The sequence below is a fragment of the Cupressus sempervirens genome, chromosome 4 (assembly GCF_028749045.1).
Source record: "Cupressus sempervirens isolate cs-2001-9-10 chromosome 4, ASM2874904v1, whole genome shotgun sequence".
In the NCBI taxonomy this organism is placed as follows: Eukaryota; Viridiplantae; Streptophyta; class Pinopsida; order Cupressales; family Cupressaceae; genus Cupressus; species Cupressus sempervirens.
The window spans coordinates 60454665-60470231 of NC_143121.1; the positions used below are offsets into that span (position 1 = coordinate 60454665).

The following is a 15567-nucleotide window of genomic DNA, read 5'->3' on the forward strand; positions in this document are numbered from 1 at the left end:
GAGTTACCAAAATTTGAGTTTGAGTTTATATTGCAACTTATACCTCCTCACATCACTTTACATATTACTTTATCTTACATCTACTATCTAATATATAATTTTTTCTTCTTATAATTTTCCTCCTTTGTCAATAATGACAATAGTGTGCAAAGAATAAAAAAATGTAATAAATTAATAATTTATTACCAATATAGGATTAAATCCTTTTGAATACTTCATTAAAATTGGTATTCAATACCTACAAATCAGTTTCTCATTATTTCCTTAGAATTTCAATGACTACAATCTAACTACATATATGATATGCTAAGTCCTCTAAGTTATACATAGTGCTCATATCAATTAGGGCTAAGACCACCTTCACTTCCTTGACTCCCTTTTAGAAAATGTCAAGTTTAGGAATTAAATGACTTTGCATAACCATAAAAGTACTAATCCTCTTTTAATTTTTAATGCTATAAATTTTGATCCCATGGTTGATAATATTTACATATGCTCCAAAACTTGCAGTTGGTTTCTTGATAAGATCAAAATTTGTAACTAATAACTTAAGCTTCTATTGAATTTATCATCTCTAGCTATCTATATCTTTAAAAAAAATTGTATTATAACATAAAAATAGAATTATCTTACCACTCACTTTTAGGGATTCTCTCGACTGATTGGATCCTCTAGTAAATGTTCCCCAGTCTATACACTCCTCTAGGCCAATTTATCATATCTCTTTTTTAATACTCTATCTTCACACTTAAAATATGAAAGCTTCCTCAATAATATATATTCTCGCTAGTATTTGACACTAATTGAACTAAATTCTCAATAGGTGTGTCCTTTTTATCAAATTTAGAATCTTGCACTAATTTCGATAATATGTCTCAAACTAATTTAATGATTTGTAATTGTTACTCATTCTTATTCTGGTATCTTATGGATTAGATTTAATTTCCATGGATACATTCATAATCTCTTTAGGAATAATTGATATTACATAAATTTCCCCTTTTATAACTAGTAGGTTATTAGTATTTGTTTTCAATTTAGATAAGGTTTTGGTAACACCTTCTTGTTCTTTCCCCATGCCTCTAGCATCTTCCTCTACTTCTTTTGGCTTCTCCTTTTTTCCATTTGTCTGCACATTCTCTATTTTTCCTTGATCATCTATGTTCCAATCATTACTATTATAATATTTCTCTATTCCCTACTTATTCTCTCCAAAAGGAGTATTTACATTGGCATCTTCAACCATTAAATCCTCCATAACTTGATTAATTTCTATCATATCTATTACTTCTATTAGATGTTTAGTGATAGTAGAAATGGAAATATTATCAATAGTTAGCTTGATATTTACCATCTTCCACCACTCATATTTTTTTAATCCCCAATTCTTCTTCTTATTTATCCAATTTATCATTAACTACTTGAACCTCATCTTCTTCCTTATTCTCATCTAACTTCAACATTTTTCCTTAACTCTTTACTCGAAGATCAAAATTTGAAACCATTTATATTTTAGAAATGTGAATTGAAGATATCTAGTTTTAGTTCCTTTGAACTATGCCTTCAACAATCATTCTAAGAAATTGACAAAACTTCTAAGCTCCACTTCCACTATGAAGACCCTAAAAAATATGATTTACTCAAAAATAGAAAATATCATTTTGTCTTTTGGGCTTTCTAGTTTTTCTCACTCTCTTTTTATATATACTTTCCTAGATCATTTCCATCATGGTCATGGTCATCCATGAACTATTCTAGAGATTTTTATTTTTCATGTTCTAGATCAACTCCATACAACTCATGATCACTTGTTACATAAGTTGAATCACCCTCAAACACTAGATCATTTTAGTACCCTTTGCGTGCCCCTTCAAAAACAAAAATGAAAAATTATCCCAAATGATTTCACATATATTCCCACAAACTCTTCAATTTTGGAAAAAGAACATAATGATAAAGTCAAATAGAAATAGCACAAAATATTCAGATCTATCCAAAAGAAGCATCCATTAAGGCTCATAGGAAATGTTCCTACTATCTCACTAAAATAAATATTGTACAAGAATCTTACTCACCTATGAAATAATATATCCCCAAACTCACCTATGAAATAATATATCCCCAAAACACAAGCTATTACAAATTGTTGAAGAAGTAGAAAATATTATTCAAAGATCTAAACATTTATTTTAAAATTATAAAAGTTAAAAATTATAACAAATGGTAGCTACATTTGTCTAAAAATGATATAAATCTTTAAAAAAACATTCACAAAACCTACACTTTCCTATTAGAAAATCACTCCAAGATTATTGTAATAGTATGAAATAGAAGAAAAAGGTTCTAGTAGATATAATCTATTTCAACCAAAGAAGAGTAGAAAAAGTGGAAATAAGATGAATGTGTCAAATAACCAACAATAGTTACTTCAACACAAATTTCTGTATAGGTACCAATTTTTTGAACAGGGACAATGCTAGAAAAAGACACAACAATATGCCTATTGCTAATAACAAGTATACTTTACAATTATGACACAATGTACACTAAATGAGAGCCCAAAATATGATTTTAAACATTAAAAAAAAGAAAAACAATCAGATAATAGAATGACATGAAATGAGAAAATAATAATTATAATCCACCGTAAAAGATAGAAACCCCAAAAAAAGAAGAAATAACCACCAATGACACACCATTGATAGACAAAATAACAATTAAGAAACAACCAACTCATTACCAATTAAAGTAAAAATAACCTCTTCAATGTCTTAAAATCCCATGTGGAAGACGAGATAATCTAATTGTATCATAGTTTGAGTCATTGTGAACCTCTCACTATTATTGGGGGAATACGATCATGTACTCCATGCTTCAAAAGAAACAACTCTAAAATAATCTTAACCAAAGCACAAATTGAAAACTAAACTAAACTTACACCTTCTAAAACTAAGTGAAAGCTTATATAAGAAAGCATGTCATCGACTTAGAAAGATAACTAGCTTAACATGAGAAAATAAAAGATATAGTACCCATATTATAATTATAGAATTAAACAAAAGTTAAAGAAAAAACATAGCTTCAAGATTTGTACCCACTATGTACAATGTTGATAATCCAAGCCTATGTTGATGAAGGGTCAAAGGGCTTGAGGGACTCAAATCAATGACTTTTGTTTTGATACCATGTAGATTTGTCCATCATGCCAAAAACATGTAATTAATAGAGAGGGATCTCATCTAAGATATTACCACTACACAAACATACAGCTACATATTTTATTCTATCATTCTAATTAGATTATTTCCTCATTAAAGTAAAAAAGAAAAGAAGAAAAAGTCTAATGAAGAAATATATGAATTGAAATAAATTGTATGAACTAACAATAAGTCAAAGACCTTATACCAAATATGAAACAAACATCCAATAATTAATAGCCCACTAAGCTATGGTGATACAATGATAAGACATTAAATTAGCATAGAATAATTGAAAACTTGCTAAATGAACTTAACATTTATTAATAAACCTTAAGCTTGGAAAAATCATAGTGTCAGAAAGTATGAAAATACACCACACCTAATAACCCTTAAACCATGCAAAATATTTCATCTTAAATATCATGGCTAAAAACAAGATAGGTGCCCAAAGTAAAATAAAAGAGCTATACAATAGCCACCCAACCAAGCATAGCTATTTGAAAGGATAACGTGGCAACTATATGTGAATAACACTACTACCCACAATAATATAATAAGATTATGTTCAATAAATAAATATATTCGTGTTAAATTATTAAAATATATTGTAATTAGAAACCTTATTTTTTTTCCCTAAAACATCAAAACATGATCAAATATTACTTAATATACAATTTCACATCCCAAAAATATTATAATTTAATTTAAATAATTTCATATAAATTATTTTTAGTTATAAATTCACAATTGTTACATACTCTAAATTAATTTAATGGGTGATAGGTTTACTGAAATAGAGGTTAGACCTGCAAGTTTTGCGTATATTGGTTTGGCTCTTCCAGGAGAGAATGGATCATGGCAAAGAGAGAGCAAGGTAATCACTTTTACTTAATATTGCTTGCTATTCTATAATTTATAGAAATATAATTTTATAAAATGTACATATTTTTTAGCTAAAATATATTAAATCATGTTTATGGTTTTATCAGGGTTATCAATTTTGGACAAATGTTGATGATAATGGCAACTTTACCATTAGAAATGTTCGAGCTGGAGAGTATAATCTCTATGCTTGGGTACCTGGGGTGATTGGAGATTACAAATACAATGAGACTATAAGCATAATTGCAGGTTTTTATCTTCTTATTTTTATTTATATTATTATTTAAAATTTAAAATATTATTTTTAACATTAGAATATATCAAGTTTATTATTAAGATTAATATTAAAAATCTTTATTATTGTAATTTTTTAAAATCAAGATAAAAATTTGATTAATCTTTTTAAGATAGTTAATAAAAATGAAAAACTATATCTTACATTTTTCATTTTGAAAAAAATGGAATGTATTAATATTATCAATAGATGAGTTTAATCAATTAATCTACAATTATTAAGTCATATAAAAAAATTACTTTCGATAAGTAATATTTATTTTCTTTTTTATTATAATAATTTGGGATAGGGCCTAACTCTATTGTGGAGAACTTCTTGTATTAAGCATTAAGGGAATAACACAACTTAGTTAAAATTGTGTCATTTACAATTTTATGAGTAAATATATTTAAATATGATAGTATGTTTTTCTTTTAAATATTTTTTATATTAATAGATATAAATTATAAAGTCCAAATTTTGTTTCTCATATATTAATATGTTTTTTAGATCGGTAATAGGTTTTTTTATATTAATTAGGTAAATAAGTACATTACACCATCAAAATGAATAAGTCCATATATCATCTACCTATGCTACTCTTCAGCCTTACATTCCTTCCCAACCTCTATTCTAGACAATGCTATTTAAAGTTTTACAATCTTCAAAATAACCTAGAAATACATATTTAAAAAACAAACTATGAGCTCCTACATAATAACAAAATTTGAGCATTGTGACCTCCTATACAACATCATCATCTTTTTGTAGTTCTATCTTAGCAAATTTCAAACATGGTTTCCATTCATATTTTCTTGGCTAACTAGAATTTTCTTTTCCCTTTCTTCTCTATCGTTCTTGTCAACTCCGAGCAATAAAATGTTCTACCCATTTCATGCCATCGCTTGACCGTCATCCACAAAAATGTGTTTTTATCTACCCCAGTCCCTTCACTCTTAGTATCCACCTAATTGTGACTAGGAGCCACCATAGCTCCTTCTGCACCAAGGGGCATTTCTCCAAGACCCAAGACTAGAAACTTTCTCTACCCATTCCACACACCCCAGTTCCCTCACCACTCTCTTTCTAGCTTCCTCAGGTTTTTTATACATCAAGGGTTTGTTAGTTCATGCCTTCTAGCACAAAAAGGGTACATATATAAAGCATCAATCTTCATTCTCATTGTTAGTGTAAATAATTATTATTTACACTTTACTTAAGTTTACTTAGGATAAATGCATTATTTTATTATTTATTAGGTTAGACACATATGAGTTTGCATACTCATATGAGTTGTCTTGTTAACAACACAGGAGTAAGAAACTCTAATTCAGCACATGGTTTCTACAACACTAGAGTATACATAATCAACTGAGTTGTTATATTGACAACATAGTTGTTTGCATTCTCAATTTAGCACATGGTGTCTACAACAAAATTTTACATGACACACTTTTGTAGGGTTATCATCTAATCATTACACTAACTCCTATGGTTAATGGAGGATAATCCACTCCTGGTGGACATGTGCTTAGTTGTGGACCTTATCATATTGGTAACTCTTAGACATTCTAGATACATCATAGAGGCCTTTATATATAGGCACTCCTAGTGTACTTATACATCAATACACCAATCAATTACAATGAATTAAATATCATATTTTTATTTTGATAATACTCTATTGGTCTATTTTGTGCTGGTTATTGTGCTTCTTGGTCTTGGGTGAATTTTTTCGTAAGGAAAATTCGTACATGGTATCAGAGCCATAGGAGCATAATTTCATAGCCATTGGAGACTATTGTTGCTTCACCTCTCTAAGGACACCTCAATTTAGATCTAGAGTATCCAAAGCTATTTGGAGTGTCTAGAGAAAAAGAGGACCTCACCATTGCATCTGGAGGATCAATTCAATGAATTTTGACTATAAATTTGTCTATGTGTGGAAATAGTCAAATTTAAGGCAATTTTTTTTTACAAACTAGCACCCAAAGGCCTAATTTGTGAATTGGTATGATCATTTTAGATCTTTGAATTTAATTTTCAGATCTGCATATATTATTATTTTAGTCTTTCCAATTTCTCTACATTATTTTTTGGATCCGCATTTCTATTTCTGAATTTTTTTTGGGCATCAAGCTTATAGAGGAGAGATTTTTTGTAAGACAAGATTGGAGCTTGCTGGTGCTAATTAGATATTTGCATCATATTCTAAAGGTCAAAAAAACCCTAAATTGACTTTTGTTTCATCAAAATTAGACATCTGAGCTGAAATCTAGAGTCAATTAATTTTTAGAGGTGTGGTGGCAATGATTCAAAAATAATAATAACAGAAGTAATTTTCAAACAACGATATCTCCCTCATATAGACTTCTTTATGTGAGCAATTTTTTTTTTGTTTTGGGGTAGAATTTTGTAATCTACACATTGGTGTAGGATGTTTGATATCTTTGTTCCTAATTTTTTCTACAAGTTACAAATCTCGATTATTACAACTTCAAATGCTTAGTATGGGTTCATCTTGACACATAAATAGGTTTCATTTTTTTGAAAGTGAATAATTTTTTGTCTACTTTCTAGATCTGTAATTAGATTATAGGCTTGTATGGACAAAAATTCCACTTTCAAAAATAGGTCCTTTCTTTGCTTTGTATTGCTTTAAAATTGTTCTACATTGTAAAGTTCCAAATTTGCACAATAAAAGGAGGTTGTAAATAGCTAAATCAAAATTCCACTAAGGCCAAAATTGGCAAGTTTCCAATTGTATTCACACTACCTATAAAGTGCCAAATCATACATTAGGGGTGGGGGGGAGGGTGGCGGGTGGTGGGTTTATTGATTATTTTTTCATTTTGGGGGGTGCATACATTTATTGATCTCATGGATTCTTGTCACATATGTTAGTCTAGTATAACACTGAAGTTGACATTGAGGAACTATTAGAAATGGAGTGCCTTAATCATTGATCGTTTAAGAAGAGAACATATGGAAGTGTTTCCTTATCTATCTTCAAAGATATTGCCATAGAATCCTACTTTCATATATCTTTCTTATCTTCTTTTCTTTATGAATAAAAGTATGATTGAGGAATATTTTGCTCCTCTTAGTATGACAAGTTTTCCTCATGATGTTTGGACGGCTATTTGGGAAGCGTATGGAGATCCATGAGTCCCTCCATTTTTAGAGGACATTCTATCTTTAGTTGCTTCAGTAATGGTTCCTCCAACGCCAGATGAGATCCCACCTCCTAATGCTCCTATTGATTTTACTAATTCAGTTCAAGCCATAGATGCTCCTGATTTAGTGCAGCAGGTATTACCATGTCTTCCTACTTTAGATTTGTGGGATAACTTCCTTCCAGACATTGCAGGGTTGTTTGTGGAGTCTCACATTGAAGATGTGGGAGACATCATCGATGACATCAGTCTTCTCTTTGTTGAGGAGACTTCTTCACTCGTTGTGAGGGTACACTTTGACCCTCAACCACTTGATTGTTCTAAGATGATTGTGGCTTCTTTACAACAATTGGAGGATGACTCTTTCAATTATGAGGAGTTATATTAGTCTTTAGAGATTGTATTCTAGTTTCCTCAGACATCCTATTTTTTGAGGATTCTTCCTATCAGTTAGAGAGTTTTCTCTACCACACCTATGGCACCTTTTCTTCCTATAGGTAGGGCCATCATTCAACTTTCATGATGTAGCTTCTTCAGTCATCAAGGAGCTTCTAGCATAGGTGTACCTACATTATTGAAGGGAGGTGACATTTCTTCTCTTCCTCCATCTTCCTATAAGGATGCTGCATTATCCTTGGAGCTTGATTCAAGTTCATACATGATTATGTTACCTTACTTGACACTATCTTTCATACATGATTATGTTACCTTACTTGACACTATCTTTTGGGCTTCCACTAGGTTGGTTCATGGCATCTTCATTCATCAAGGAATTGTCAACATTTGAGAAGACTTCAAAGGAAATATACAACACATAATACATATGGATCCCTCTTCCATCTTCCTATCCATATTGGGAAGCATATTTGCACCTCTACTTGTTGTTTCTTCTTCCTCAAGGGAGAAACGTTGTTTGTCGGCATTGAATTTTCTTCCATCTTTAGATACTTATCATTACAAGATCCTTCACAAAGGGGGGATTTCATTGAGGGATTCTCTATTGTATATTCATTATTTATGTCATAATGGGGTGGTCTTGATTACTCCATCCATTCATGCATCTTTCTTTCTTGTACTTTTCTCTCTTTTTGGGCTAGGGTTTTTCCTATGAGGTTTTCCCTCTTTCTCTATTTGCAGAGAGATTTTATTGCATTTTAGCATTACATTGCACTTAGGTACCTAACATGAACTAGTAGTCAAGACCCATTTTGAATTTCATCATAGATTATATAATCTTAAGTGCATTCCCCTAAGTTGCACTTAAGGTGGGGTGTTAGTGTAAATAATTATTATTTACACTTTACTTAAGTTTACTAAGGATAAATGCATTATTTTATTATTTATTAGGTTAGACAACTAGGAGTTTGCATACTCATATGAGTTTTCTTGTTGACAACATAGGAGTAAGAAATCCTAATTTAGTACATGGTGTCTACAACACTGGAGTTTGCATAATCAACTAAGTTATCATGTTTATAACATAGTTGTTTGCACTCTCAATTTAACACATGGTGTCTACAACATAATTTTACATGACACACCTTTGTAGGCTTATCCTCTTATCATCACACTAACTCCTATGCTTAATGGAGGATAATCCACTCTTGGTGGACATGTACTTAGTTGTGGAGCTTATCATATTTCTAATTCTTAGACATTCTAGATGCATCATAGAGGCCTTTATATATAGGCACTCCTAGTGTACTTGTGCATCAATACATCAATCAATTACAATGAATTGAATTGAATATTGTTATTTTGATCATACTCTATTGGTCTATTTTATGAAAGTTATTTTGCTTCTTGGTCTTGGGTGAATTTTTCCCTAAGGAAAATTCTTACATGGTATCAAAGCTATACCAAATTCTTACACTCATAAGAAAAATACTCACTTAAATCTTGGCCAATTCTTGGGATTGACTACTCCATTATTAATCCCAAACCATCAGGCATGTATTCTATAAATAGAGCTCACACTATAGATTCCACTTCATATGTACTCTTATTCAACCCCAGGCAATGAAGATTGAAATCATATCCATGTTTGTACACCTTTTTATTGCTCATTCTTTAAACTAGTTCCCAATCACCCCGATCACTGCTGAGATGATCCCCTATGTTTTGATTTTTAATAATCCTCTCACTCATTCCCATCCTATAGGTCCTTTGAAAGCCTTCATTTCTCTATCTTAATCAATTGAGAATGTGGCCTCCATTTTCATTTGATTCTTCTTGCTTCAGATAAAAACCTTATTTTCATAGTCACTCTATCTTTGTGGATGATAAATATTCTTTGTTTAGCTTTCTCTCCACTCTTCCTTTCACACACTTCACCTATCACCTCACCTTTTATTCATTTTCTAGGTGTAGCAATGCTTCCAAAAGCCTCATCATGTCCTTCTAGGAATCATCATTAAATGTGTCTCATTATTACATGTTGTTAGTACATCACCCACCATCTTAAAAAGGATGTCATTATTACTGTCATAACTATTGTCTAGGATAATCACTAAAATTTCCCATCATCATTTATCCAATGCTTGATAAAGATGTTGCAATTTGCTAATTTATTAGCTTCCAAATTTGGCTCTCTAAAATCATCGCTAGTTTTAAAGTTCCTACATTTATCCAAATATTTAGTAATTTCTTCTATTTGGCTTTGTAAATACTAGGTATGTGATTATCTTCTTTTCACCATATTTACAATGATCCATGAGTCTACTATTGTTGAGGCCTTGCTTCCTTCCTTCACTTCATATTTTTTTCAGCATGTTTTTCACCTCTTTTTAGGGGAGGGTTTTTCCCATGAGGTTTTCCCTCTTTCCCCATTTTTAGAGGTTGCATTTATTTGCATTGTACATGGGTACCTAACATGGCCTTTTTGTTGGGACCCATTCTACATTTTCTCTTAGTTTTTTATGAGCTTAAGGAATTCCCCTAAGTTACACTTAAGGGGGGATGTTAGAGTAAATAATTAATTATTTATTTATTATTTATTCTATTTACTTAAGCTTACTTAGGTTAATGCATTTATTTAATATTTAGTAGTTATTATTTGTAGGCATTTCTTGTCAAGGATACACAGGAGTAGAAGTCGAAGCAGATATCAGATCCCTCTTCTACTAGTTCATCATCTTCTAAGAAGAAGGAGAAAAAGAAGACCGAGACTCCTACCTATTCCTATTGTCAGAAAATATCTTATGATGAGGCACATTATTTTCAGAAGAGATTTGATGGCTATGAGAAACAAATTGCAAATTTTCAAGCTCTTCTTCAGAAGAACACTATATCTTCTCCATCCTCTTCTACCTCACAGGGGTCTACCTTTTAGTCTTTTTCCACAACTTTTCCATCTACATCGGATCATGGAAAGGGTCATGCATTATAGGCTACCATTAAATCTCCTTCATAGGTTCCTTGGATACTGGATTCAGGTGCTTCTCACCATATGACATCTTCTCAAGGTGTCTTCTCTACTCTTGAGGCTTCTCCTATTCCTCATATTCTCATGGGGAATAAAACTGCCCTACCAATCTATGAGAAAGATTTAATTAAAATTTAGGATGGTATATTCAATGATGTATTGTATGTTCCATCTCTGTCTACAAACCTTCTCTCAATTTCTCAAATTACACATAGTGGATGAGGGAAGACAGTTAAGTTCACTACTGATTCAGTCTTCATTCAGGATTGTGTAATAGGAAGTCTTATTGCTATAGGGGTAGTTGATCCTTCCACTCATCTCTACACCTTCTCAAACTTTGGTCCACCATCTCCATTGTTGGAGCACACTACTTCTCTTTCACAAGAGCATCATGTGGTGTAGTCAGGATACTTGAACCTTTGTATTGTTCCTGAGATCCCTGTTTTGATTGCCATACCACATCCAGTTGAGGGCTTTTCTCCTCTACATGATTCTTCTTCTTTTGCTTTTCCTGATCCTCCAGCTTCATTCATTAAGACTCCAGGACCAATTGTTGTAGATATTACAATGGACTTTCATGACAGTGTCATCACACCTACCTTGGGGATTCCTATTTTGGTTCCTCATACATTCTCCTTTGGGCATCAACTAGGCTTTCTAGTTTTGCCTCTCATTTAGGGATTCCCTTGTTATGTATGCTTGTTTCTTCCACATTGGAGTTGCATTGGTTTGATCCCTCCTTTAGGGGCTCCTTTATTCTAGGGAGGCTATAGTATCTCTCATGGGGGGATTGGTTGTACTTATGGTTTTGAGCGAGTCTCTTGAAACATTTCTGGTGGAAGTTGTCCTTGGGGGGTGTTGTTGAGGTGTTCCTTCCTTCCTTCACTTCATTTTTTTTTCAGCATGTCTTTTACCTCTTTTTGGGGGAGGGTTTTTCCCATGAGGTTTTCCCTCTTTCTCCATTTTTAGAGGTTGCATTTCTTTGTGTTGTACATGGGTACCTAACTTGGCCTTGTTTCTAGGACCCATTCTACATTTTCTCTTAGTTTTTGGTGAGCTTAAGGCATTCCCCTAAGTTGCACTTAAGGGGGGTGTTAGAGTAATTAATTAATTAATTAATTAATATTTATTCTATTTACTTAAGTGTACTTAGGTTAATGCATTTATTTAATATTTAGTAGTTATTAGTTGTAGTGATGAGTTGTTGACAACATGGGAGTTTGTTCCCTTCTAGCATGTTCCACCTTTTTGTGGAAGAGTGCTTAGTTGTCAACCTTATCTTCTACCTCCTTCCAACTTGTTCTACAAGCTTCCTTGAGGCCTTTATAAGTGGTCTCTCTCTCATTATAAATTCATACATTCACATGGAAATTTTATTTTTCCTATTGTGAAATATTTTCTCTTGTTTTGTTTCCTTCAAACTCTTGCTCCTTAGGTTTCTCTTTGGCAAGCTATTTTGCATGTAGGTGATCTTGGCAACTGTGGATTTGGATTTCATCAACTCCTAAATATACTATTGGAAATACAATAGGAAAAGTAAACTTTGAGAGGGGGGCTAAATAAGTGCTTCAAAAATTTAACCATAAATTCATTCACCACACATCCATCTCACAATTTTCATATAAACTAAAATAGCTAGCTAAATATATTCATCCATAGCATGAAAAAAAATAACATTCAACACATGTATGACACAAGATATTTGGTTACCTAGACACCCTCCAATGAAAAGATAAAACTAGGGTGGGGATGACACCCACAAGTCTCCATTACTATAGTAATAAAGTGTATCCAATGAAGGCTACAATGTCTGATCATACACTATGATCTATCCTATGAAAGGTATACCCTATTAAAGGATTACAAGATTGTTAGATTTTATTACCCCAGTTAAAGGTTTTCAACACCCTATTAGAAGTGTTCTAATCAAAGGAATTTAACTTATAATGAAGTAAGTAACCTATTAAAGGATTTACAATAGACTATTAGGACTACCCTATTAAGAGATTTGACTGATTCACCTACTAGAATGTCTTAGCAATGATATTTGATTAGCACTCTATTGATAGATAACAAATCACCTCTTTCCTAATGTGTACTTGATCCTCTCTAATTAGATATATCACTTCTATCCTCTTTCCTAATTGAGAGGGGGTAATGGATAATGCTTGTGTTTTCTCCCCTACATATGCCAATTCTACCTTCTCAATCTCATTCACACTCACCAACATAGGATGACTACAAAGTTGTGCCTTGGTGGTAGAACTAGTCAGTATCTTCTACATATCCTCTTCTATTAGGGGATTGATATTCTGAATGGTGATATTAGAGACATCCTTAATATTTATTATATCTTGTTGTGGACTGGCACTTGACACTTGTACTTTTGGTGCACTCTAGTCTTGTTGTTTCTCTTCCTCATCCATTGCCTCTATAGTGGCTTCCCCATGTACTTCCATTATAGATTCTTCATTTGTTACTTCAAATACCTCTTCTTATTCTTTTTCTTCACCTACTTCCTTAGGTGCTTTCTCAATAACCTTTTTTCTTGTCATCACACAGATCACTTTCCATAAGTATGTGCTCTACTAAACAACCTCTTCAATTTTGTTTTGTAAGATATTAAAGGCTTGGTACTTTGGAGAAAATCTTCATTTATACTTATTAATTTCCTATGTTATTTCAGATTTTTCCAAGTCTGGCATCACTCTTGCAAGTGTAGTCTCTCTAATAGTTCTCTTAACTGTGAGACTATATTGCCACCTTTTCTCAACTCTGTCATATAGGTCTTTGGGTAAAGAGTTGGCAATATCAATTGGAGTCTTCTTGAATATTTTCATCATGGAATATATAGATTCTTCTACTTTATTATTTTCTAACTTCCCAAGTTTATCAAACTCAATAGGTGTAAATCCACTTAAATCAACATCATTCTTGATATTTTCACACAAGTTATCCAAATTAGAAGAAGGACTATGACTTACCACTTGGAATTGGTTGTTTTCATCTAACTTAGTCCTTTCCTCATCTAATTTAGTTAGGGCAATATATTTCCTTCTTTTCTTTTTCTTAGGTTCATCTTCTTTTGTAGCTGTGCTAGCTCTCTTTCCTTTAGGTTTCTAAACTTACCCAGTCTTTTTGGTAGTAGCTCTTGTGCTAGCCCTAATAACATGAATTGTAGGCTTTTGTTGTGAAGGTTTCACAACCCTTTTAGGTTTTCTTGCTGCTAGCTTCCTTCATTTTCTCTTCTTTTCTTTTGTGGCAATAGGTTCTTCATTGGCTTCTTCTCCCTCAACACCTTCATCAATTCCTGCTCCTTCTTCTCCTTGTTCCTACCTTGAACCTATGTTAGAGAAAGTGGTGCTTGGGTAGGTGCATCTTCATCATCTTCATTATCTTCTTCCTCCTAATCTCCTTTTGCCCCTTCACCAAATTGTTCCTTGAGCTTCTTCACAAGATAATTCTTCTTTGTTGTCATAGAAGTTTTCTTTAAGTCCATTAAGATCTTTGACTTTGCTACATCATAATTTCAAAAAGTAGTTGCATTTTTATCTACTTCTAACAATAGAGCAGTGATGGTTGTAGATGCTTCATCAACATTAATCTCATAATTCAATGCCTTGATCTATCTCACCCTTGGAACAACAACTTGAACATAAGTGAAATCAACATCAACTCCGAAAAAAATATCATTAAAATGATCCTCTACTAGTAATACTGGAATCCTAAGTCTTTATTTCATTGACTTCTTAAAGTCTTCAAATAACTGGTCATTATAGTTTCAAAATTATCTCCTAGTTGGTCTATAAATTCATAAATCTGTAGTGCAACTGATCTATTGGTCTTCCAAGATACCTTCCCAATTGTGGGAAAAATGTTTTGCACATATAAAATATACATAAAAGTATTGAACCAAATTTGCATTGTGCACTATTTTTTTTCCTTATGGCTCCCAAGTTTTCAGATAACTACTCAAGTTGTAACTCAACAAAGCCATAAGAATGTTCTTTCTTCACTATCTTGTAACCTAAATCTACAACCATACATGGTACACTATTTAAACTTCTAGATTGAAAGAACTTATGTGCAATAATTTTCATTACAAATGAGATTAGGGGATCAATAATTGTGTCTATGGTCATCCTTCTCTTGTTCCATAGCACCTCTATATTCTTTTCAATTGCCTCTTTTGCATCATTCATTGTTGTCTTAGGTTTGTCTAGGGTTACATACCTTGTAACTCTATGAATAATCCTATTTTTTATTTTGATAGGGCCATCATCCAACCATATATAATGGTCATGAATTCTACTAAGAACAATTTTTATCCATTTTTTCTTGAACACTTTTGGAAAATCTAGGGCATTGGTTAACCCTTTTCTCTCTACAACCTTGTATTCTTCTTTTAATACTCCATTCTTACACAATTTTAAATATAAGTCTCTTATTTCCATGTCTCCAATACTTCCAATCTTACAAGTGTAGAACCACCTTACATCTTGTATCATCAAAACTTTTGGTGGTATCATAGGTAACACACCAAATGGGTCTCCTTTATACACAATGTCAGGAATTTTCTAGAAATATGGTTTTTTTATCTCATTACTTATC

General features: G+C 32.2%; 1 protein-coding gene across 2 annotated transcripts in view; it reads left to right on the plus strand.

Moving 5' to 3' along the window:
- The window catches only part of LOC149559938 (uncharacterized), a 402360-nt gene that overhangs the window by 208205 nt on the left and 178588 nt on the right, over positions 1 to 15567 (plus strand). For both annotated transcript variants that reach the window (XM_089823521.1, XM_089823520.1), the window contains exons 11-12: positions 3984 to 4074; positions 4190 to 4331. In XM_089823521.1, coding sequence (XP_089679647.1) covers positions 3984 to 4074; positions 4190 to 4331 — 233 coding nt within the window. The remainder of the gene's footprint in view (positions 1 to 3983; positions 4075 to 4189; positions 4332 to 15567) is intronic.